The following is a 26821-nucleotide window of genomic DNA, read 5'->3' on the forward strand; positions in this document are numbered from 1 at the left end:
CAAAAAGTTGGAGGAACTTGGCGGATCAGACAGCATCTCTGGAGAAAAGGAATAGGCGACATTTTGGGTCAAGAACCTTCTTCAGAATGTCTCCAGAGATGGTGTCTAACCCGTTGAGTTACTCCAGCATTTTGTGTCTATCTTCGGTTTAAATCAGCATCTGCAGTTCCTTCCGACACAAGAAACGTATTCTGTTTTTTGTCCACAGAGTATCTAGCATAAATATCAGTGATCTGTTTATCCACCTAGGCATTTTGCACAGCCAGTAGCTACTCACATTCGTAAATCCTATAGGAATCCTGTTCACTCTTACCCACTGTGCTGGGCACATCATTCCCACAACATTAATTGTAAGAGGAACCATGAAAGAACACTTGCACCCTAGAGACAAAGAAACTTGCTCACCATCATACAAAGTAGGCAGGCCATTTTATTCACATTCCCCCGGCACACAATGAAATCACCTCAAGCATAATCACTCTCTACGTGGCCAGGAGATCACCCTCGCCACTCTTACAACCTATACTATTTAAGATACATTCATACTCAGCATGCATTTGCCATATACCAGAACACAACAGTTCAACAACACATTTTCAATCCTTAGAACTGTTCACAACACTCCAATTGTGATCGGTCTTGGACTGAGAATCATAGCTTATAGCATATATACGGATTCTTCAGCCCAACTTGTCCCAGTAGAGCATGATGGCCACTACTCTAATCCTATTTGCCTGCATTAGACTTTAGATTTTAGAGATACAGTGGCGAAACAGGCCCTTCAGCCCACCAAGTCTGCGCCGATCAATGATCTCCCCATACACTAGCCCTACCCTACACACTAGGGACAATTGACAATTTTACCAAGCCTTAGAGCGTAGGAGGAAACCGGAACATCTGGAGAAAAACCCACCTGGTAACAAGGAGAACGTACAAACTCCGTACAGACAGCACCATAGACAGGATCCACCCCGTACAGACAGCACCCATAGACAGGATCCACCCCAGGTCAGTGGGGGCGCTGCAATGGCGGCAGCCCTGTCAGCAGCGCGTTAGTTTTTTCAACTTTTTTAATTTTTTTAGTATGTGTTAAAGTATGTTTTTAATGTTTCTTTGTGTGTTTTGTGTGGGGGGTGGTGTGGGGGGTGTGGGGGAAACCATTTCGGCCGCCTCCTCCATGGAGAGGCGACTTTTTCCAGGTCGCCTCCACCGTGGCCTAACATCAAGGATCGGCACGGCCTTTCCCGGAGACGCGCCCGGGGCTTCAGCGGCGGGCGCAGTGTGGACTCTCGGCGTGGAGCGGGTGAGCCCTCGCTGGGGCTCGCTGGAGGGGAGCGCTCCGTTTCGCTGGCCCGCGGCAGCCGGCAGCCTGAAGCCGCACGCGGTCTGCACAGTTCCAGCTGGTGCGGCGTCTACAGCCGCACCTCGTGGGGGACCCGGGGGAAGAAGAAGCCATCACTGCCGGCCCGCGGCCAACTTCTACCGCGGGCCCGGCGTGAACTTACCATCACCCCTGGAGGGGAGCTTCGACCGCCGACCCTGCAGTCTGCGGTGCTTCTGGCTGCGGCGCGGCGGGGACTTTAAATCTTCGACCGCCGGCCTGCGGCCTACACGGAAGGAAAGAAGGGGATGAATATTCTGCAGCGTGACTTTAGAGAGCTCGGAAAAATGCTGAAAAGCAGGACCTCCAGGGTTGTTATCTCCAGTTTGCTTCCAGTTCCTCGTGCTGGCGAGAGCAGGAACAGGGAGATACGGGACCTGAACGTGTGGCTGAGGACCTGGTGCACGGGGCAGGGATTTAGATTCTTAGATCACTGGGATCTGTTTTGGGGTAAGGGGGAACTGTACAAAAGGGACGGATTGCATCTTAACAGGTGTGGGACCAGCATTCTGGCAGGCAGGTTTGCCACTGCTACACGGGTGGTTTTAAACTGAATAAGGGGGGTGGGGTGTCGAATGGGATAGTGGAGGATGGAGTTAAAGGGAAAGGGTTTCTTAAATGTGTGAGCGTAGAGACAGAGGGGTGTAAAATGAGGGTAGAAGCAATAGGTAGCAAGGTGAAAAGTAAAAGTGGCAGGCCGGAAAATCCAGGGCAAAAATCAAAAAGGGCCACTTTTCAACATAATTGTATAAGGGGTAAGAGTGTTGTAAAAACAAGCCTGAAGGCTTTGTGTCTCAATGCAAGGAGCATTCGTAATAAGGTGGATGAGTTGAATGTGCAGATAGCTATTAATGACTATGATATAGTTGGGATCACGGAGACATGGCTCCAGGGTGACCAAGGCTGGGAGCTGAACATCCAGGGATATTCAATATTCAGGAGGGATAGAGAGAACGGAAAAGGAGGTGGGGTAGTGTTGCTGATTAGAGAGGAGATTAACGCAATGGAAAGGAAGGACATTAGTTTGGAGGATGTGGAATCGGTATGGGTAGAGCTGCGAAACACTAAGGGGCAGAAAACGCTGGTGGGTGTTGTGTACAGGCCACCTAACAGTAGCAGTGAAGTTGGAGATGGTATCAAACAGGAAATTAGAAATGCGTGCGACAAAGGCAAAACCGTTATAATGGGTGACTTCAATCTACATATAGATTGGGTGAATCAAATTGGCAGGGGTGCTGAGGAAGAGGATTTTTTGGAATGTATGCGGGATAGTTATCTAAATCAACATGTAGAGGAACCAACGAGAGAGCAGGCTATTTTAGACTGGGTATTGAGTAATGAGGAAGTGTTAGTTAGCAGTCTTGTTGTACGTGCCCCCTTGGGCAAGAGTGACCAGAATATGGTTGAGTTCTTCATTAGGATGGAGAGTGACATTGTTAATTCAGAAACAATGGTTCTGAACTTAAAGAAAGGTAACTTTGAGGGTATGAGACGTGAATTGGCCAAGATTGACTGGCAATTAATTCTAAAAGGGTTGACGGTGGATATGCAATGGAAGACATTTAAAGACTGCATGGATGAACTACAAAAATTGTTCATCCCAGTTTGGCAAAAGAATAAATCAGGGAAGGTAGTGCATCCGTGGATAACAAGGGAAATCAGGGATAGTATCAAAGCGAAGGATGATGCGTACAAATTAGCCAGAAAAAGCAGCATACCGGAGGACTGGGAGAAATTCAGAGACCAGCAGAGGAGGACAAAGGGCTTAATTAGGAAAGGAAAAATAGATCATGAAAGAAAATTGGCAGGGAACATAAAAACTGACTGCAAATGTTTTTATAGATATGTTAAAAGAAAGAGATTAGTTAAAACAAATGTAGGTCCCTTGCAGTCAGAAACAGGTGAGTTGATCATGGGGAACAAGGATATGGCGGACCAATTGAATAACTACTTTGGTTCCGTCTTCACTAAGGAAGACATAAATAATCTGCCGGAAATAGCAGGGGACAGCGGGTCAAAGGAGTTGGAGGAATTGAGTGAAATCCGGGTTAGCCGGGAAGTGGTGTTGGGTAAATTGAATGGATTAAAGGCCGATAAATCCCCAGGGCCAGATAGGCTGCATCCCAGAGTACTTAAGGAAGTAGCTCCAGAAATAGTGGATGCATTAGTAATAATCTTTCAAAACTCTTTAGATTCTGGAGTAGTTCCTGAGGATTGGCGGGTAGCAAACGTAACCCCACTTTTTAAGAAGGGAGGGAGAGAGAAAACGGGGAATTACAGACCAGTTAGTCTAACATCGGTAGTGGGGAAACTGCTAGAGTCAGTTATTAAAGATGGGATAGCAGCACATTTGGAAAGTGGTGAAATCATTGGACAAAGTCAGCATGGATTTACAAAAGGTAAATCATGTCTGACGAATCTTATAGAATTTTTCGAGGATGTAACTAGTAGCGTGGATAGGGGAGAACCAGTGGATGTGGTGTATCTGGACTTCCAGAAGGCTTTCGACAAGGTCCCACATAAGAGATTAGTATACAAACTTAAAGCACACGGCATTGGGGGTTCAGTATTGATGTGGATAGAGAACTGGCTGGCAAACAGGAAGCAAAGAGTAGGAGTAAACGGGTCCTTTTCACAATGGCAGGCAGTGACTAGTGGGGTACCGCAAGGCTCAGTGCTGGGACCCCAGCTATTTACAATATATATTAATGATCTGGATGAGGGAATTGAAGGCAATATCTCCAAGTTTGCGGGTGACACTAAGCTGGGGGGCAGTGTTAGCTGTGAGGAGACTGCAAGGTGACTTGGATAGGCTGGGTGAGTGGGCAAATGTTTGGCAGATGCAGTATAATGTGGATAAATGTGAGGTTATCCATTTTGGTGGCAAAAACAGGAAAGCAGACTATTATCTAAATGGTGGCTGACTAGGAAAAGGGGAGATGCAGCGAGACCTGGGTGTCATGGTACACCAGTCATTGAAAGTGGGCATGCAGGTGCAGCAGGCAGTGAAGAAAGCGAATGGTATGTTAGCTTTCATAGCAAAAGGATTTGAGTATAGGAGCAGGGAGGTTCTACTGCAGTTGTACAGGGTCTTGGTGAGACCACACCTGGAGTATTGCGTACAGTTTTGGTCTCCAAATCTGAGGAAGGACATTATTGCCATAGAGGGAGTGCAGAGAAGGTTCACCAGACTGATTCCTGGGATGTCAGGACTGTCTTATGAAGAAAGACTGGATAGACTTGGTTTATACTCTCTAGAATTTAGGAGATTGAGAGGGGATCTTATAGAAACTTACAAAATTCTTAAGGGGTTGGACAGGCTAGATGCAGGAAGATTGCTCCCGATGTTGGGGAAGTCCAGGACAAGGGGTCACAGCTTAAGGATAAGGGGGAAATCCTTTAAAACCGAGATGAGAAGAACTTTTTTCACACAGAGAGTGGTGAATCTCTGGAACTCTCTGCCACAGAGGGTAGTCGAGGCCAGTTCATTGGCTATATTTAAGAGGGAGTTAGATGTGGCCCTTGTGGTTAAGGGGATCAGAGGGTATGGAGAGAAGGCAGGTACGGGATACTGAGTTGGATGATCAGCCATGATCATATTGAATGGCGGTGCAGGCTCGAAGGGCCGAATGGCCTACTCCTGCACCTAATTTCTATGTTTCTATATTTCTATGTTACACCAACTTAAAGCCGCGGTCTCCGGTGGGGAAGAGCCGACTCTGGACTTACCTGGACTTGTACCTTGTCCTTTTACCATCTGGACGCCCGCAGCAACAGCTGCGGAGGGTTGAGGTCCCGACCACGGGGGAAAATGGAGGAGGACTGGCCAAATTGTGTGCCTTCCACCACAGTGATGAATGCTGTGGTGGATGTTTATGTTAAATTTTTATTGTGTTTTTGTGTGTGTTCTTTATAATTGTACCGCTGCTGACATATTCATTTTACTTGCACTTATGTGCAATGTGACAAATAAACCGTATTGTATTGTATTGTATTGTATTGTATTGTATTGTATTGTATTGTATTGTCTTTGGCGCTGGAAGGCAGCAACTCTACTGCTGCACCAATGTGTCGCCTTCATACCCTTTTACTTCTTCCACATCCAAGTACCTGTCCAAATGTCTTTTGAACATTGTGTTTGTATCTGCCTCCACCACCTTGTCTGACTGCCAGCTTGTTCCATACAACCACCACTCCTCGTGGAAAAACTTGTTCCTTAGATCACATAAAATTCTCCCCTTTCACCTTAAATCTATGCCCTCTAGTGTTAGACTCCCCTAGCCTGGGCATGAATGCCTCTCATAATCTTACAAACTTTCTGATTCTAGCATAAATGCCATCATGTTACATCATGATCTCCCGTTCATCACTGAAGTATAGATTTTGAAATTCCTTTTATAAGACATTGCTGACTTTTATATCAAAATGTATTATAAAAGAAATTTCAAAATCGATGATACTGCAGTGATCTACGTATATTGCCTCCACTCTTTTTGAATGGAAGTGATCAATCTCACATTTGTTGACATTAAAGTTGATTTAGTTTGTTTGTGGAGAGACCCAGCATGGAAAGAGGCCCTATTGCCCACAGAGTACATTGATCATCCGTTCATGCTCGTTTTGTGTTATTCTACATTCTCATCTACTCCCTGCACATTAGGGACAATTTTACACAAGCCAATTAACCTACAAACCCACACACCTTTGTGATATACGAATTCGATTTAGCTCTTGGGGCTAACGGAATCAAGGGATATGAGGAGAAAGCAGGAACGGGGTACTGATTTTCGATGATCAGCCATGATCATATTGAATGGCGGTGCTGGCTTAAAGTGCCAAATGGCCTACTCCTGCACCTTTTTAAAAAAAAAATGTTTCTTTGTTTCTCTATGGGAGGAACCTGGATCACCCAGAGGAAACCCACGCAGTCAGAAGAACTTGCAAACTCCATGCAGACATAACCCAAGGTCAGGATTGAATTTAGATCTCCGATACTGTGAAGCAGCGGCTCTCCCAGCTGCACCATTGTGCTGCCCTTACAATAGTTTTACTCGTTTGCTTAATCTATTAATCTCTTTCTTCCGAAGATGGACACAAAAAGCTGGAGTAATTCGGTGGAACAGGCAGCATCTCTGGAGAGAAGGAATGGGTGACGTTTCGGGTCGAGACCCTTCGAGACCTATTCCTTTTCACCAGAGATGCTGCCTGTCCCGATGAGTTCCTCCAGAGTTTTGTGTCTAACTTCAGTTTAAACCAGCGTCTGCAGTTCCTTCTTACAAATCTCTTTCTTCTCCTCTACACAATGCTTACATCGACACTGCTCATCTCCTGGTGCAACAGCTTTTTTAAAAGCCTCTGAAAAACAGTGTTAAATTTCTATACCTCAAATTCCTTGTTCTTATTGTACTTTCCATGCAAATCAACCATAGCATTCATTACAGTTAATTTGTGCCTATAGGTTTTGGAACAATATGGGAAATGTACTCTACAAAACTAATGATTTTCTATCGCCCATTGCTGGATTCCTGTTCTACATTCTAGTACTTATTTGTGTAGGTTTAAATATTAATGGTTTTTCTTCACATGTCCAGGGTAACAGAGATAGATAGACAATAGATGAAGTAGGCCATTCGGCCCTTCGAGCCAGCACCGCCATTCAGTGTGATCATACCCAATCAGTACCCCGTTCCTGCCTTCTCCCCATATCTCCTGAGTCCGCTATCTTTAAGAGCCCTATCTAGCTCTCTCTTGAAAGCATCCAGAGAACCGGCCTCCACCGCTCTCCGAGTCAGAGAATTCCACAGACTCACAACTCTCTGTGTTAAGAAGTGTTTCCTCATCTCCGTTCTGAATGGCTTACCCCTTATTCTTTGATATAATGAGATAAAAGGACGACCAAGAGTACTGAAAGCTGATGTCCAATTCAGGTCATGCCCTTGATTGCCCTCTGTAGGTCACCAGAGAACAGTCGGCTCATGGAAACTTTAGTGCTAACTGTATTTAAAATAATGGGAGAGCTCCTGAACCAGAACACCCCTTACATCAGAAACCCTCGTGCAATCACAACATGTCTACTTAGCTTGGCAGAAGCACAAAGAACCTTCCGAGTATTTGAATGGTACAGCGTTAAATACGGAATAAACACACGGATGCAATCCCACTCGATCTCACCTCAGCTTGCAAGCTCTCTAGACGCACCACATGTTGATTTGTTGAGATGCTTTTTTCCCGGAACTCAGCGCGGAGGTTATGAACTTGCATCGATAGCTGCTGCTCCATCTCAGCTGTCTGTGGCAGAAGAGACAAAAATAAGGGACGTGTTATCAGAATAATACACTGTACAAGTGCAGATGACTGTAAACTAAAACAATTGGCTCAAGAGCTATATATTAAAGCTTTTCACTGTAACCTCGGTACACGTGACAATAAACGAAACTAAATGAAACTAATGAACATCACCTTGCGTTAGAAAGCCAAGACAAGGATGCAAGGACAGCATGGCAGATAATCATGCAATGACCACATATCCTGGCTTTAAAATTTTGACATATGACGGCGATAATATTCTTCCACCTCCAGCACACCTGCCACCGCCCTAATCCTGTGCCCAGAGACAACACGGACAAAGAGATGAGCTTCCAAGGTGTGCAATCTTACACTTCCGGCTACTCAGTTCGACGTGCTAATTTTCCATTAAAACCACAGTTGGGGTTGACCTGATGACTGTTTGGTCCTCAGGACACACTCCATCGGGCACCAGATGCCAGTCACCCAGGTATTATGTTGAGCCCCATCCACTGAGCCTGGTCCAGTTCCAGGTCCATGTCCAGATGCACTGTATTGGAAGATAGACACAAATGCTGGAGTGACTCAGCGGGTCAGGCAGCATGACTGGAGAAAAGGAATAGGCGGCGTTTCGGGTAGAGACCCTTCATCAGACCACTGTATTAGTCCTGAAGTAGGATCGCGACTCAAAACGTCAATATGTCCAATTTCTTCAAGTTTTTGTTTCGCTCCACATCCAGGCACACTGGTGCCACACGGTGCCACAGTGGTAGCGTTACTGCCTCACAGTGGCAGAGACACGAGTTCGATCCCGACCTCACGTGCTGTCTGTACAGAGTTTATATGTACTCCCTGTGACAGCTTGGGTTTTCTCCGGGTGCTCCGATTTCCTCCCAGACTCCAAAGACGTGCGGGTTTGTAGGTTAAATGGCTTCTGTAAAATTGTAAATTGTCCCTAGTGTGTGTAGGATAGTGTGAATGTGCGGAGATTGCTGGTTGGCCCAGCATCGTTGGGCTGAAGGGCCTGTTCCCACGCTGTACCTCTAAACTAATCTAAACTCATTCTTGATGAAGGTAGATGGAGGGATGCACTTCTTTATTGGGACACAGAACAAGGTCAATTGCACAAGCAATGAAAACAAACTTACTTCTTAATGCAGCAAGTGATTATGGTCTGGCCCACCTTTGGCCCACCGAGTCCATACCAACCAGCATTCCCTGTACACTAGCAGAATCCTACACCCCCCACCTACATGGACAATTTACAATCTTTACCAAAATCAATTAACCTATAAACCTGCATGTCTTTCGAATGTGGGAGGAAACCAGAGCACCCAGAGAAAACGCACGGGGTCACGGGGAGAACGTACAAACTCCGTACAGACAGCACCCGTAGTCAGGATTGAACCCGGATCCTGCTGCCCTGTTCTCATCTAGAGCCAGCATAGATTCAATAGAATGAATGGCTCTTTTCCACTTTTAACCTATTCCGTGTGTCTATAAATCCACAGGAAGTGTCTGTATATGTATTGCAACCTTGCAGAATCATCAATAATTCAGGAGATTCAATGTGCATCACACAAATCAATATCACTGGACCAGAAACATGTCCAGATGAAAAAGTGTGTTGAGACAAAGACAGAAATAAATTGGTGCAAGTCTGCTGGGTTCGCCAGGCGTTTGTGGATTGAGGTCCATCTATTCTAATCAGGCCAAGATAATACTCCATTCTAAAGATAATGTCCAGGACTAATGGGAGCAACAGTGAAGGGTATTCCAAAAACTACCTGTAATTAGGACACTAAGTAGCCCATCAAAGATCTGACACCAGAGGGAATTTCCCCGTGAAATGCTGTTAGAATAGATCGGCTCTCCTTTCTTTCCCTCACTCAGATGATTCAGCTATTTTTCCTGCCTGTATCACAGAGAGCCAAGCACCTCACGATGTTCCCTTGTAAATTTGGACATTTTAAGAGCTCAAGCAACTTGGTCACTTTGAAAACAAATGATAAACGAGACGAAACACCCAAAACAACTTTGAAGATACTAACAAGTCTGTGCTAAAATCTACATGAATAATTGTGACACAATAAAGAACACATCATTCACTGAAGGGATATTAAAGTCTAGATATAAATCATTGGAGTAGCTCAATGGGTCAGTCAGCATCCCTGGAAAACATGGATCGGTGACGTTTCAGTTATTGTTGGGGGGGGGGGGATGAGGAGGAGGTGGGAGGGCAGGACAAAACATGGCAGGTATTCAGATGTTATAGTATATTTATCATCGACAACAGAGTATGGATAGATAAATAATGTTAATGTACGCAAATGTATCATAGAATGGACAGGCAAGGGAGTTAGAGATAAAAGCATGAAATATTAGTGGGACCCTTCACTTTTAGTTTAGTTGAGAAATACAGTGTGGAACCAGGCCCTTCGTCCCACCGAGTCCACCCCGACCAGCGACCACCCGTACAATAGTTCTATCCTACACACTAGGGACAATTTGCAGAAGCCAATTAACCTACAAACCTGCAGGTCTTTGGAATGAGAGGAACCGGAGCACCAGGAGAAAACCCACACAGTCACAGGAAATACATACTCTACACAGATAGCACCCGTAGTCAGGATCGAGCCCAGGTCTCTGGTGCTGCAAGGCCGCAGGTATACCACTGTGCCGTCCATATCCACCTATAACCTGCCAGGATTTGCCTTGCCCCCAGGCTTCCCTCCCATCACAATTAGTCTATAGGAGTGTTCTGTGTAAGAAGGAACTGCAGATACTGGTTTAAACCGAAGATAGACACAAAAAGCTGGAGTAACTCAGCGGGACAGGCAGCATCTCTGGAGAGAAGGGATGGGTGACGTTTCAGGTCGAGACCCTTCTTCGGACTAGTTAGGGATAAGGGAAACGAGAGATATAGTCAGTGATGTGGAGAGATAAAGTACAATGAATGAAAGATATGCAAAAACAGTGACGATGATAAAGGAAACAGGCCCATTGTAAGATGTTTGTGGGGTGAAAATGAGAAGCTGGTGCGACTTGGGTGGGTGAAGAGGGAATGCCAGGGCTACCTGAAGTGAGGGAAATCAATATTCATAAGCAGCCCAAGCGAAATATGAGATGCTGTTCCTCCAATTTGCGTTTAGCCTCACTCTGACAATGGAGGACAGAAATGGGAAGGAGAATGTGTTGTAATGGGAAGGAGAATTATAGTGTCCAGCAGCCGGGAGATCAGGTTGGTTCACGAGGGCCAAGCGAAGGGGTTCCGCGAAACAATCGCCCAAATTGGTTTGTCCGATATGGTAACCACCCTTCTCCGGTATTTGACAGCTACGCAGGTCGAGGGGACTGTTGGGTCGGAGCGCCGCGTCTGGCCCCGCCTCACCCATCCCGACATAGTGCAGCAGCACCGCCTTGCCCGTGACCCCGTCGGTCGGCAGGCAGGCCGGCCAGCTGTCCGACCTTAGCCTTACCGCCGACAATATCACCCCTCATTCTCATGGCCGGTCATCGGTTCATGAGCTGGATGGGGTGCCGGACTCCTCAGCTGGCCCGCCGGCTGGGCTTTGTGTGCAGTCCAGCTCCCGGGCCGACTCATCATTCACCTAGCCACGGCCGAGTCGGTCAACGAATTGCCGTCAGGAATTTGTCCCTTATTTTGACCTTTTGTCCCTTATTTGGGAGTGAGAAAGTTGGCAATCCTAGTTACAATGTTTGAAGGGTATAGCTGGATAAATCGGGAAGAGTGGAACAATTGAGATTTTTGGTCGTCCTGGCACCTTACAATAAAAAAGTGCAGTGAGGGTGTGAGGCCAAAGGCAGGGATTCAGGTGGCTCAGGGACAGGTTCCATTGTATGGGGCAATGACATCTGGCTAATGGCACAGACCACAAGATAATCAATGAAGTCATGTTGAGGGTATAAAAGAGGAATTATGGAACTAAAGCATGTTATTGCAGACTGATCATTCAAGATTAGACTGTTAGACATGAGAGAAACAGGCCCCTCGGCCTACTGAGTCCGCGCCGACCAGCGATCACCCTTACACCAGCAAAATCCTACACACTAGGGACGATTTACAATTTTTTCCGAAGCCAATTAACCTACAAACCTCTACGTCTTTGCAGTGTTGCAGGAAACCAGAGCACCCGGAGAAAACCCACGTGGTCACAGGGAGAATGTACAAACTCCATACAGACAGCACCCGTAGTCAGGATCGAACCTGGCTCTCTGGCGCTGCAAGGCAGCAACTCTGCCGCTGCTCCACCATGCGCCCAGACCAGAGAGATGAAGATTAGATGAAAGAGTGAACATGGGGGAGGAGATGGGATCAGAAGAAAGCAGATGGGAAGAAAGATTTGCCGTAGCTTTTGTATTCAGAAGCTGTGGAAGGGTGCGATTCTTGACATTCAAAAGGGAGAAAAAAAGTCATTTGTTAAAGTGTCGAAGGTGGCAAAGGATGAAATAGAATTTCTGAGTGGGGAGCTTTAAGAGATTGAGTTAGTGGCACTAAACACTACACTGACAATGACAATGACAATTAAAATTGAATCTGAATCTGAATCTGAATCTAAAGAGACAGACAGGTTAAGAGTTTGCATGTGCTAACACATAGAATTAAGTAAAATAGAAATACTGCAAAGACGATGGATCCTGTTCATCTGAAGCTTCCAAGAATGAAATTAATTAATTTGTATTCGCCAGAGTTGAAGGATAGACTAACCATGATCTTACTGAATGAGAAAACAGTTTGTGCTATGACAAGGCAGAGAACACAGTCTTCCAAATATTCCATTTAGTGGAGTCACAAAGCCCAGAATGAACTTTCTGATGAGGACATATCATCATCTAATTAAGTGCAAAAGCACGTTACTATTCTCATTTGGAAGTACCCTGGATAACTGTGGCTGACTAGCCAACTCAACAGCACAGCATAACCTAATATCAGTCACGCCAGATGGAGGAAAATAATTATAGCTAATAGATGTTAAAATTAGCAGCCATTTCAACAATGAGTTCAGCCTTCTTACTGCATTTTTCAAATCTGCTTTCCACGGGCTTAGATATTCTTTAAAATCAGCTCCTAGTTGTTCTATTCAGAACCTTTCTTTCAGGCTGGAAATATCAAAGGCCAGCGGCATACATTCAAGGCGAGAACCTAAAGGTGATAAGTAGGGCAAGTTTCTTTTTCACACGGAGGGTGATGGGTGTCTGGAAAACATTGCCAGGGATGGCTATGGAGACAGACAGCATGATGGCGCAGCGGTGGAGTTGCTGCCCTACAGCGCAATGGACCAGGGTTTGATCTTGACTCCGGGTGCTGTCTTTACGGAGTTTGTACGTTCACCCCGTTTCCACGTGGGTTTTCTCCGGGTGCTCGGGTTTCCTCCCACACTCCAAAAACATACAGTTTTGTAGGTTAATTGACTTGAGTAAAGATTGCAAATTGCCCCTCGTGTGTAGAATAATATTAGTGTACAGGGATCGCTGGTCGACGCAGTCTTAGTGAGATGCAGGGCTTGTTTCCACGCTGTATTACTAAACTAAACTCATTATGATAGGGGAATTTGAGGGGCTTTTGGATAGGCATATGGATATGCAGGGAACGGAGGCATATGAGCAGGTGGATGAGAGACAATAATCATGGTATAATGTTCTGCATAGACATTGTGGCACAAAAGGCCTGTCCCTGTGCTGTACTGTTCCGAGTTCTGTTTTGTTTAAGTTAGTTTAGTTTAGAGATGCAGCGCGGAAACAGGCCCTTCAGCCCACCAAGTCCACACTGACCAGCAATCCGGGCACATTAACGCTCCTACACACACTAGGGACAATTTACACTTATACCTGGCAAATTAACCTACAAAGCTGTACGTCTTTGGAGTGTGGGAGGAAACCGAAGATCTCGGAGAAAACCCACGCGGCCACGGGGAGAACGTACAAACTCCGTGCAGTCAGCACCCGTAGTCGGGATCGAACCTGGGTCTCAGGCGCTGCAAGCGCTGTAAGGCAGCAACTCTACCGCTGCGCCACCGTGCCACCCTTCTATGTTCCGTGTTCTAATCAGTGACAGCAACAGAACCTGTTTTGTTTGAGCACCTCTATGACATTTCAGAAATATCTCACAAAATAGGCTCATTGTACAATATGCTTAAATGTAACTGCTGTATAAATTCCAATATAGAGTCCTAGTTTGTGCTATAGTAACAAGTCAGGTGGAGTATTTTTTTTTCTCCCTTACCAATTCATCCTTCAGCCTGGTATTTTACAGACACAGGTTGATTCAATCATGGACTTTTCACAATTTCAACAGTAGTTTGTGGGAAATGAAATGTCCTCCCAATGAAGTAAAATTAGGGAACTTCCAAAAATCAGGAAAATAAATATACAAATGCAAACTCTCTTTAAATTTATGATTCACATGATGGTAAATGTGGTTTTAAATGTTTTGTGCAGATGAAGCAATTTTTTTCATTAATAATCCTTACCCCACTTTCTTTCAATAATTACACTGGAAACATTTTAGGGAGGTTCTGTCAAATGTAGGTAAATTGAAAAATAATACGATTCAATCAAAAAATTATAAAACCAATTAATTACCCAGTCAAGCGTGAAAGGAAAATATTAAAAAACCTGTGAAACAAAACAAAAAACAACCAGATTAATGGATCCATATAATAAGAGTTTACATGAGTAAAGGTTAGAAAAATAAATCGATTGGTATATTAAGAGTAAAAGACTGGCTGGGGAAAGAATAGGTCCCCTTAATGATCAACACGACTGTCTTTGTGCAGAGCCACAAGAGACGGGGAAAGATATTCAATGAATATTTTTAATCCATTTTGCCGAGGAGAATGTCATGGAAACCAAGGAATTGCGACATCAGTGCTGTGATGCCTTTGCTTATATGTGAATTACTAAAGGAGGTATGGGCAGTTTTAAACCATGTTAATGTGGATCAATCCTGGGCCTAGCCAACCTCGGAGCTTACAGAAAGCTAGGGAGGAAATTGTGAAGGTCCTTACAGAGATATTTGCAACATCTTTAGCCACAAGTGAAGCCATTGGATGGTGGCTACTCTTATACTATTATTTAAGATGGGCAGCAAGGACATGCCTGGAACTACAGGTCAGTGGGCCTGATGTCAATGGTGGAAAGTTGTTGGAGGGGATTCTTAGTGACAGGATCTGACAACATTTGGATAGGCACAGATTATTCCTTGAAAGTGGTGTCACAGGTGGATAGGGTGGTCAAGAAGGCTTTCGACACATTGGCCTTCATCAGAGTATTAAATATAGTTGGGAGGTCATGCTGCTGTTATATAAGAGGCTGCATTTAGAGTATTGTGTTCAGTTTTGGTCACCATGTTAGAGGAAAGTTGTTGCCAACATTGAAAGGTTTCAGAGAAGATTTACCAGGACGTCGCCAGGATTTGAGGGACTGAACTATACGGAGAGATTGAGCAGGTTAAGGCTTTATTTGGTTCTGGCTCGAAGGGCCGAATGGCCTACTCCTGCACCTATTGTCTATTATTTCTTGGAATGCAGGAGGATGAAGGGTGATCTTATAGAGGTGTACAAAATCATGAGAGGAATAGATCAGATAAACACACAGAGTCTTTAGCCCAGAGTAGGGAAATCGAGAACTAGAGGACATGGATTTAAGGTGAGGGAGGAAAGATTTAATGGAAGCCTGTGGGGTTCAAATGGGTTCCGAGGGGTTTGCAGATGACACCAAAATTTGTGGTATAGTAGACAGTGAGGGAGGATATCTAAGTTTACAACAGGATCTAGCTCAGTTGCGAAGTTGTTCCAAGAATAAAGGGGAGGCCATTTAAGACTGAGGTGAGAAAAAACTTTTTCACCCAGAGTTGTAAATTTGTGGAATTCCCTGCCACAGAGGGCAGTGGAGGCCAAATCACTGGATGGATTTAAGAGAGAGTTAGATAGAGCTCCAGGGGCTAGTGGTATCAAGGGATATGGGGAGAAGGCAGGCATGGGTTATTGATTGGGGACAATCAGCCATGATCACAATGAATGGCGGTGCTGGCTCGGATCGAATGGCCTCCTCCTGCACCTATTTTCTATGTTTCTATGTTTCAACATTATCAAGGAGAAAAGCACGGCTGCCATCCATTATTCCAAGCACTCATTCCCTTCATCACTGTCGTACCATAGCTGCAGCGTGCATACCGTTTATAAAATACTCTTCACCGACTACCCTGGGCTATTCTTCCAGCAACTCCCAAATTCATGATTCTTAATAGCAACAAAGACAAGCATGGCAGGTTCATGGTAACATTGAGTCTGAAGAAGTGTCTCGACCTGAAATGTCACCTATTCCTTTTCTCCAGAGATGCTGCCTGACCCACGGAATTACTCCAGCATTTTGTGTCTATATTCAGTGTGTAGCAGCATCTGCAGTTCCTGACTACATACACATGGTACCACCAGCACGTTACCAATGTGAATTGTGATGTGAAGTGAATTCCAATGTGAATACCATCCTAAATTGGAACGATAGTGATATTGCTTCACTGTTGTTTCGTTCAGATCCTGGAAGTCCAAACTCAATATCAATGAGTGTAGCTTCACCAGAAGAAATGCCTCAGTTCAAACTAATGGCTTGTCATTCAAAAAGAGCTATTAATACAAGTCTCATCAGCGATGCCCACATTCCAATTAATTTTTAAAAATCACTTGTGAGAACACATGCTGACTAGTGTGAATCATTTTGACCTTTAAAGTTTTCCAACATTATCAGTATGTTCAGAGACTATTTAATGGGTCTTTGAGTGAATTTCTACACTCCGTTTGAAGGGCACTGGTGAGGAAATGGAACTCATTATATTTCCAGCATCCAGTCTCAGCATCAAGCACTCCCAGCGGAGTTGCATCAGTGGTTGCATACTCTGCCAGAACAATGTGTTTAACCCCAATCTTGATTGACCAGCGTTTGCTTTTGTATTACCCGCAAATAAGATTGTGCCGCCACATACTGAAGTCCCACAGCAGTCAGTGTGGGCAAGTTGGGCCTGTTTCCACGCTGTACGACTCTGACGATATTGACCATTTGACTGGGCAAATACTTTCCAAAATGTTCGCAGTTAACTCTTCTCGTTCACTCAGAGTAGGTTCTCATAGCAAAAGGCAGAGCTGTGGTTCTTGGCTCACGGAGAACTCTGAGGAGGCCATAATCAAAGGAACAGTTTTGGACATTGAATTGGGAGATTTCTACCTTCATTTAAAGGGATCTATGAGTATTGAAGATTAATACAAAATGGTGGAGTAACTCAATGGGTCAGGCAGCATCTCTGGAGAAAAGGAATAGGTGATGTTTTGGGTCTGATCCTCTTTTCAGACTCCTATGGGTATTGATTCTGAATCCCTCTCAGCAAATTAAAATGGTGCAGTAGACATACGTGTACAACATATGTAATCTAAAATGAATAGGGCACCAATGTAATATTATTTTGTGCTCTATAACTTATAGATCTGTTAAATATGAAAGACAATTGTGGTCCAGAAATTTGCCAGTTTGGTGGCAGAAAAGCAGCAACGCAAAGATTAAAATTGCGTTAACCAATTTTGCATACATCTTGGGGAAGTTTAATGCAAAGTATTGATATTTCACAGCTGCTTTATTGCAAGAATTTCATACAACTTTGTGTTGTTTTTCTGATGTCTAGCTTTATTGAATAATGTAAATAATAGCATTAATTCCAAAATCCATTTTAATACACCAATGAAAATGTTGGCTTTTAATAATGTGGCACTCTCAAAATAAACTTTAAAGGTGAGAGGGGCGGCACAGTGATGCAGAAGTAGCATTGCTGCTTCACAGCGCCAGAGACCCGGGTTCGATCCTGACTACGGGTGCTGCCTGTATGCAGTTTGCACATTCTCCCTGTGGGTTTTCCCCGGCTGCTCCGGTTCCCTCCCCCACTCCAAAGACGTACAGGTTTGTAGATTAATTGCTTCGGTAAAGATTGGAAATTGTCCCTAATGTGCAGGGAAGTGCATCGCTGGCTGTGGACCGAAGCGACTGTTTCCGAGCTGTATCTCTAAACTAAAGGCAAGATATTTCTCTCTAATGAACAGTGGATCAATGAAGAAAATCTGTTTGTAGCCACCAGTCCCCCCCAACCCTCGCAGTTAAATTCAACAGAATCCCCTTTAACATTCAGCAGGCAGATATGTATCTGCAAGGGGAGTAATTAAAAACATTGATATTTGATGCAAGAGGTGTCACCAAAAATCCTCCTCCATCCATGCTTCATATAGAATACTGATCTGATCAGTATCTCCTGCAGCTACAACAATTGTACAGGGTATTCCTTTACAAGATCATCCTCATTCACATCTACAACCTGTGAATGTCTCAGCTGGCAACCAATCACAAGTGCCTGCATGTCTCTCACTGCCAAAGCTGAGTCACCCTCATTATACAGAAAACTTGCCTCAGGATCCTTGCAGGCTGTCACTATTGAAAGGTGACATTTTACTCTTGCAGAAAACCTTTACCATCAAAAAGGGGAACTTCCAAATGTGATCGATGCATCTTTACATTCTTCTCTGCTCTGTAGGGCTCTAAAAGTAAACGTCATAAAGGGCATTTATGACCTTGCATTCACTCCTGGCAACTGCCTGTCCTAAGTATCCAAAGGAGAAGGAAGCTTCATTCTGCATGCAGAGTTTAGTTTACTTTAGAGATACAATGCAAAAGCAGACCCTTCGGCCCACCCACGCCGACCAGCGATCCCCATACTCTAGCACTATCCAACAGACTAGGGACAATTTACAATCTCTACCAAAGACATTTAACCGACAAACTTGCACATCTTTGCAGTGTGGGAGGAAACAGGAGCACCAGGAGAAAACCCACGCGGTCACAGAGGGAACATACAAACTCCGTATAGACAGCACCTATAGTCAGGATTGAACCCGGGTCTCTGGTGCTATAAGGCAACAACACTACTGCTGCACCACCATGCCACCGTAAAAGTAACTGCCCGAACAGGAACTTGAACCCAGGGCCCTCAAATTAAACATTATGATGCTCTACTGACTGAGGTATCCGGGCCTTTCTACAGAAGGCATGCTTCAGGAGATCACTGCCTCAGAAGATCACTGCTTTACCTCACCACCTTCTGCCATTTTGACATGCACCAATTTTTTTACCAATATATCCTGGTGTTTTGTCTGTATAGGCTGTGGGCCGAGCATCAAAAATGTGTCTAGAAATCAACTTTCGTGACCCATGTCTCGAAACTACATGAGCTTTTGCACAGATTTAGATAAAATATAATTCAGAAGGAAGTCATAACTCGTCAGTCACAAGGAAGCCTGCCAGCAAGCGGTGATGCAAGCAGAAGCCTCCACGTGGCGCATCCCGGGCAATGCTGACGACAGAGAATTCCACAGACTCACCACTCTCTGTGAGAAAAAGTGTTTCCTCATCTCCGTTCTAAATGGCTTACTCCTTATTCTTAAACTGTGGCCCCCTGGTTCTGGACTCCCCCAACATCGGGAACATGTTTCCTGCCTCTAGCGTGTCCAAGCCCTTAACAATCTTACATGTTTCATTGAGATACCCACTCATCCTTCTAAACTCCGGAGTGTACAAGCCCAGCTGCTCCATTCTCTCAGCATATGACAGTCCCGCCATCCCGGGAATTATCCTTGTCAACCTACGCTGCACTCCCTCAATAGCAAGAATGTCCTTCCTCAAATTAGGGGACCAAATACTCCAGGTGTGGTCTCACTAGGGCTCTGTACTACTGCAGAAGGACTAGGGGGTCTGTACAACTGCAGAAGGTACTGTACAACTGTAACTAGCAAATTTTAAAAAAAAAATTTTTTTAAGGATGTTGTCAATGCTATTTAAAACTGAAAAAATGTGCTGATTATCTTTTTTATTTTGATATAAAAGTCAATGTCTTTGACAATTGTCCACAATTATACATTATTTCAGGGATCCCTAAACGACTCTCATTCCTGTCTATTTTACAAATTTCACTTTTTTGCGCAGTGATTGAACAATTAGACTCTGGTTGTTCAAAAATGTACTTGCATTTGTACAGCACACTTGATTGTTCAAGCACCAGACTGTATTTACACAGCAATTTTGGCCTGGCTGTTTCCGCTCCGCCACTGAGCAGCCACTGTGCTACCATTGTTTATGAACCAGAAGTTGCAACACTACTCTACCAGCTTCTCCAGCAAAACTACACCAATATTCCTTTTCCTCTCACTGTACGGCCTTGGTCCAAGTGCTGATTTCCACAGGTTTTGTGATACAGGTAATAGAGGGGCAAATTGTTAAACTGAAAAAAAAATAATGCCTGGGAAAGAAGGAATGGGTGACGATTCGGGTCGAGACCGTTCTTCTGAAGATGAGGGGTTGGGAGAAGGGTCTTCTTCTGAAGAAGGGTCCGTCTGAAAATGGGTCTCGACTATGAAACGTTACGCATTCCTTCTCTCCCGAGACTGCCTGTCCCGCTGAGATACTCCAGCATTTTGTGTCGAACTTCAGTGTAAACCAGCATCTGCAGTTCTTTCCTGCACAAAAAACAATGCCCGATGACAGTAGATTCACAGTTAAAGAGAAAGCAAGGAATTGCAGCCCAGTGTGTTTCACTGAGTACACGGTTGCTCATCTGGTTCACACAGGTTTTACATCATCTCACTGAAATAAATCTCCAATTACTGAATTAGTGCTAGAATCCATAGAAAGCTCAGAGGAAAGTCTCATTTATTCCCCGCTGATCAAAATATACAAGCTAATTAGTTTAACAAAGTTGGAAAATAAGATAGAAAGAACAAACTTGTATCAATGCACTCCAGAGCCAATTTAAGAACATTTGATATGCATCCACCCTTTGTCATGCAAGAAAATCCAAAGACACTGGCATACAGCAAGCTCACAGAAATAGAAGATAGACACAATAAACTGGAGCAACAGCGGGTCAGACAGCATCTCTGGAGAAAAGGTATAGGTGACATTTCGGGTCGGAACCTTTCTTCAGACTTCAGAAATGGATGTCTGATCATGACTAGTTAATCTGCTTTAACAATGTTGGTTAGATTTTAGAACTGCAAGAGACTGCAGATGCTCGAAACCCGAGTAAAACACAGAAACATAGAAATTAGGTGCAGGAGTAGGCCATTCGGCCCTTCGAGCCTGCACCGCCATTCAATATGATCAGGGCTGATCATCCAACTCAGTATCCCGTACCTGCCTTCTCTCCATACCCCCTGATCCCTTTAGCCACAAGGGCCACATCTAACTCCCTCTTAAATAAAGCCAATGAACTGGCCTCAACTACCTTCTGTGGCAGAGAATTCCAGAGATTCACCACTCTCTGTGTGAAAAAAGTTCTTCTCATCTCGGTTTTAAAGGATTTCCCCCTTATCCTTAAGCTGTGACCCCTTGTTCTGGACTTCCCCAACATCGGAAACAATCTTCCTGCATCTAGCCTGTCCAACCCCTTAAGAATTTTGTAAGTTTATATAAGATCCCCCCTCAATCTTCTGAATTCTAACGAGTACAAGCCGAGTCTATCCAGTCTTTCTTCATATGAAAGTCAAAGTCCTGGAGTTAAACTGACCCAGGTTCTATCCCGACTACAGGTGCTTGTCTGTACGGAGTTTGTACGTTCCAAAGACGTACAGGGTTGTAGGTAAATTGGATTGGTATAAGTGTAAATTGTCCCTAGTGTGTGTAGGATAGCATTAATGTGCAGAGATTGCTGGTCAGTGCAGACCTGGTGGGCCAAAGGGCCTATTCCCTCACTGATTCTCTAAACTAAAATAAACTAAGTTAAAATGTAGATGTTGGCTAGACTCCAGAAGAACCCATCTCAGTGCAATAATGCCGTGGAACTTTTCATATCAGACTGAAAGGGACAGACTCGTTCTCAACTGAATATCTCATCTGAAGGACATCTCTGTACTCCATTGAGATTGTAGTGTGTAATAAGCACCAGACAGTATCTAGTGTCTGCCTAGCTTTTATTTTATATTATATGATGGGGTTTGCAAAGCTTAACAACTACAATGGGAATAAAAGCTTATTTCTGCTGCCATTGGCTTGCTCTTCTGTTGCTCAATAGATTGCTTGCCAGATAAATGCACAATGAAAATCTGCTGTAGTGGTTTTTCTGCCAAAATAGTTAAAGCAATGTACACAAAGATTTACTCTTTGTTATTCTGCACACACTTAAACATCTGGTCGTGAAGGACACAAAATAAATTGAGGCCATGACAATGATATTTCAATGACAATGACATGACAGTTTTAAGGCGAGGAGGGGGGGGGGGGGGGGGGGGGGGGGAGAATTAACAGGAATCTGAGGGGTAACTTTTTCACGCAAAGGGCGGTAGATGTATGGAACGAGCTGCCAGAGGAGGTAGTTGAGACAGGGACTATTGCAACTTAATATACAATTCGACAGGTACATGGATAGGATAGGTTTTTATGGGCCAAATGCAGACAGGTGGGACTAGTGTAGATGGAGCATGTCGGTCGGTGTGGGCAAGTTGGGCCAAAAGGCCTGTTTCTCCGCTTTACTCTATAATTCCAAAATGATTTGAGATACAAAACAAAACATGTATAAGTAGAGCTAATAGGACTGGATGTTTCAATCCCTGTAATAAGTCAGCACTCTTGCTATTTGCCGTGGGATAGGAGTGGTGAAAGGTAGGTACGGTACGTCATCAGGGTCATCAGGTGGGCACCCTCCTTCTTTGACGTTTCATTGATAAGCCCACAACATCTCCAGAGGGCTCAACGGTGATACCTGGCGTCCCAGTTACACCCCCCTCAATTCCATACCCTCCTGCCTTCATCTTGCAGCCCAATTGTTGTCTCTCCTTTTGATCCAAATCCAATTGCTGCTTTTTTTCTGCAGAATTTGATAATGATTTGATTGTTTGTTGGAGGGAGCGACCCCTCACCCCCATTTTCTTTAATAGCCTGGTCATCGATGTAGCAACAAATCCCCTGCATCCCACTTCGACATGGAAAATCTTGGTCTCCCAGCCATTCTGGGAAGCTTCAGTTGCCAGTTCAGAGTACTTGGTCTTTTTCCTCTCATAAGCTTCTTCAGCACCATCTTCCCATGGAACTGGCAATTCCACAATGTATGCCAACTTGGCTGTTGTGGACCACAGGACCATGTCTGGCCGGAGTGTTGTAGCCACAATGTCTGGGGGAAGCACAAGCCTTTTTTCCCCAAGTCCACTTCCATCTTCCAATCCTGAGCAGGCTGCAGAATGCTTGCATCCATTGATGTTATCTGGTGCTCTGGAGGTTGGCCTGTAGGTACAAATGTTGTGAAGTGGACATTTCCTGCCGATGTTTGTTTGGAAGAATTTGTGATCTTAGGCCTCTGTTCCAGGATTGGTGCCAGCTGTCTGAGAAATTGGTTATGCCGCCAAGTGTAACGCCCTTGGCCGAGGCCCATGGTGCATCCTGTTAAAATGTGCCTTTGTGATGCAGGTGCTTGGCAAAGGGAGCAAGCGGGGTCTTCTCCAAACCACTGCTTCAGGTTCTGGGGTGATGGTAGAACATCATAAGTGGCTCTGATGACAAAACTTAACCGAAATCCTTCCATTTGCCAGATGTCACGCCAGCTGAGTTTCCTCTTTTCCAGGCTCTCCCAGTTAGTCCATTGGCCCTGCTTGGCCATTGAGACAGCCTTGGCGTGTCGCTCTGCCTCCTCCCGTCTTCTCACCTCCTCCACCACAAGCTCTCTTCTGCACTGATGTTGCCTTGTGCGATTGAGGAGCTTTTGGGACGAGCCCGAGTCAGGCTCTCCCTTGTTGGACTAGGCCAACCACATCCCAGAAATGAAGAGCAGACTTAGCACCCTGAACGGCTTCAGATAGGGCCCACTTCCTCCCCGTTGCCACACTGGGGGCTGCTGTTCGAATAACAGTATCTTCAGATTCAGTGATGGTCATGACCAACCTTGCTTTAGTGCATTTGAACTCTTCCACAAGTCCTGAAATGGGCAATTCCAATTTGTCACTCCCCTACAGTCCGACAGCACTTAAGCATCGTGGACGTCCAAGCCACTGTTTCACGTGTGTGCTGATCATTCTTTCCAGCTTTTCCACTTTGTTGATGGGGATTTCATACATAGTTATTGGAAGAATAGCACCTCAGAACTTTTTCTTAGAAAATATCAATAAGATTTAAAAACATTATTTTGCTTTGATCAAATTAATGTAAATATTCTAGAGCCAGCAGGAGATAATGCTCAAATAATGCATATGCACTGCTTTGTGCCATATGGTGGTAGGATGCAGGTTCACACCTTACAATCTTCCACACTGACTCGCTGATCTCAGCTATCCTGTTGCAGACAGTCACTGGAATAAATTCACTGGCATACAGTAAGGATCACACTTAAAAATAAATAATAATCAGACTTCAACAAGAGTTGGAGAACAATGAGCAGAAAGTTAAACACCAAGCAAATACATTCATTGAGATTGGATATTTGGATTTTAGAAACAAAATAATTCAGCTTTCAGAAATTCAAACTCTTACTTCTGCTTTTATACGGATAGAAACAGGAACAATTTTTCATAGTCATTTTTGAAGTGAGGCACAGCCTTTCTTTCACTCACATATCTACCTCCATATCTCTAGTGGGTGAAATAATTGTGGGGCCTTGAGTCACAAAAAGATGGCAAGTGCTGGAGTAACATGGGCAGCATCTCTGGTGATTGTTGACAGGTAACGTTTCGGGTCGGGACTCTTCTTCAGACTTGCCATTGGTTAGGAACGGAGTGAAGCTGAGCACCAACTAAATTGTTTGCAATTAAGTTTCTATATGAAATGTAACGAGTTACAAAATCTAACAAGTGAATAAACATGGATATGCAATGGGATCCAACATAGATGAAGGCACCTGTATCTCCTCCAACCTCATCTATTGCATCCGCTGCTCTAGATGTCAGCTGATTTACATCTGGGAGACTAAGCGGAGGTTGGGTGATCGTTTCGCCGAACACCTCCGCTCAGTCCGCAATAACCTACCTGAACTCCCGGTGGCTCAGCACTTCAACTCCCCCTCCCATTCCCAATCCGACCTCTCTGTCCTGGGTCTCCTCCATTGCCAGAGTGAGCAACACCTGGAATTGGAGGAACAGCATCTCATATTCCGCCTGGGTTGCTTGTGTCCGGATGGCATGAACGTTGAATTCTCCCAATTTTGCTAGCCCTTGCTGTCTCCTCCCCTTCCTTAACCCTCGAGCTGTCTCCCCCCATCCTCCCGCCCTCGGGCTCCTCCTCCTCCCTTTTTCCTTCCTTCTTCCCCCCACCCCCCATCAGTCTGAAGAAGGGTTTCGGCCCGAAACGTCGCCTATTTCCTTCGCTCCATAGATGCTGCTGCACCCGCTGAGTTTCTCCAGCATTTTTGTGTACCCTAGATGAAGGCTATGTCAGTCTTTACTTCCTTATGAACATAGAGGCATACAGCATGTAAACAGGCCCTTCCACCCAACTCATCTATGCCGACGAAGATGCCCCCTATGCCTGTGTTTGGCCCATTTCCCTCCAAACCTTTCCTGTCCACGTACCCATTATATTTGAGAAAATGTAACATTTTTAAAAACATATTTAAAACTAAATGAGGAATATCCAATTTGGAGCAGCAATCAGCACAGGCCAATAACCACCAAAGACAAGCCTGAGACACAGCAATTTTAAAATAAGTTTCAAGACGATTGAGGAGCTCCGGTTCCATGGTAACAGCAAGTACACTATCTGCAAGGACTTCATACCTTCATTATATCTTTAGAAATTAAGTAATCTATGCAGTACAATATGCAATCTTTTCAGGATTAAAATTTTCATTATTACATATCATTCCCCACCTCCCTAACACCATGCTTACGCACTGTATTTCTGCACCCTGAGACCGTTGCTCCAACACAACATCGCTGGTACATCCCTTGTCAATACATCTCCGAATACACCACCATAATCAACCGGAGTGGCAACATAACACTGTGTCATTCTGTCCTTAGTTTTGCATTCTGCTGAACTCTCTACTCCCCGTATGCCACCCCTACAATAATGTGCAATGCTTACTTCGGCACAAATACTATCTCCACTTACAGAAGATAGACAAAACGTGCTGGGGTAATTCACCAGGTCAGGCAGCATCTCTGGAGGAAATGGATGGGGTCCGGTTTGGGTCGAGACCCTTCTCAGTTCACAACAATGTATCCCATTGAGATCACACCTTCTCTAGCCAACAACCCCAGAGGTCATCTGTTGCCGGCCCTGGTCTTTCCGCGTCTCCTGTTATTCCCCCCCCCCCACCTGAAATCCTCAGTCTGAAGAACGGTTCTGACCCAAACATCGCCGACCCCTTTTCGCCAGAGATGCTGCCTGACCCACTGAGTTACTCCAGCACTTTTTGTCTACCTGTGGTATAAACCAGCATCTGCAGTTCTTTGTTTCTATATCCTATCTCCACTTACAGTATCCCTTTACCTTTATTTGAAAAAGTTAAATAGCACATTGCGCAAGTGTTATATCAAATTTGATCTGGTGCAAGAAATTAAAGGAGAGAAGTGCATCAAAGTGTGCTCCTGAATGCCATCCATTGCTAGACTTACCCTGGTGAGCTGCTCTAAGAGCCGTTGGTTCTGTTCAGATAATTCCCGCAAAGCTATTACTTTCTCCTTGTTTGCCTCACGTAACTGGACCTGGTGCCTCTCCAGCTCATCTTGAAGTTGTTTCAGGTCGCCCTCCAGTTCAGCCACCCGACCCTCCCACTCTCCTTCACGGTTCTCGAATCTTCTCCGCAATTCATGCTTTTCCTGTTCCAGATGCTGACGAGAGACAGAAAAACATGTCACCTTTGAGCTTCTTTTTAAAAAGCAGAGAACAAAAATTCATGGAGGTAGGAACTTGGAAGCATGAACTGTAGTTTACGGTGATTTACTCTAGAACCTTATATCCAAAAATGTAAAAAAAAACAACAAACTGCAGATGCTGGTTTATACCAAAGATAGGATACAGTTTGAACTCCATCTTCAAATTCGCCAATGACACCACCATTGTTGTACGAATTATGGATGATGACGAGTCAGAGTATAGGAGGGGGAGATCGATCAACTGACCGAATGG

At 44.6% G+C, this 26821-nt stretch overlaps 1 protein-coding gene across 3 annotated transcripts in view; it reads right to left on the reverse strand.

Annotated features, from left to right (window-relative positions):
* bicdl1 (BICD family like cargo adaptor 1) overlaps positions 1 to 26821 on the reverse strand; it is an 83767-nt gene that overhangs the window by 33454 nt on the left and 23492 nt on the right. For all 3 annotated transcript variants that reach the window (XR_004415732.1, XM_033043632.1, XM_033043631.1), the window contains exons 2-3: positions 26308 to 26523; positions 7553 to 7669 (exon numbers count right to left, since the gene is read on the reverse strand). Coding sequence is in view for 2 of the 3 variants with exons in the window: in XM_033043632.1 (XP_032899523.1) it covers positions 7553 to 7669; positions 26308 to 26523 (333 nt within the window). In the remaining variant the exon portion in view is untranslated. The remainder of the gene's footprint in view (positions 1 to 7552; positions 7670 to 26307; positions 26524 to 26821) is intronic.

Source organism: Amblyraja radiata, chromosome 25 (genome assembly GCF_010909765.2).
Source record: "Amblyraja radiata isolate CabotCenter1 chromosome 25, sAmbRad1.1.pri, whole genome shotgun sequence".
Classification (NCBI taxonomy): domain Eukaryota; kingdom Metazoa; phylum Chordata; class Chondrichthyes; order Rajiformes; family Rajidae; genus Amblyraja; species Amblyraja radiata.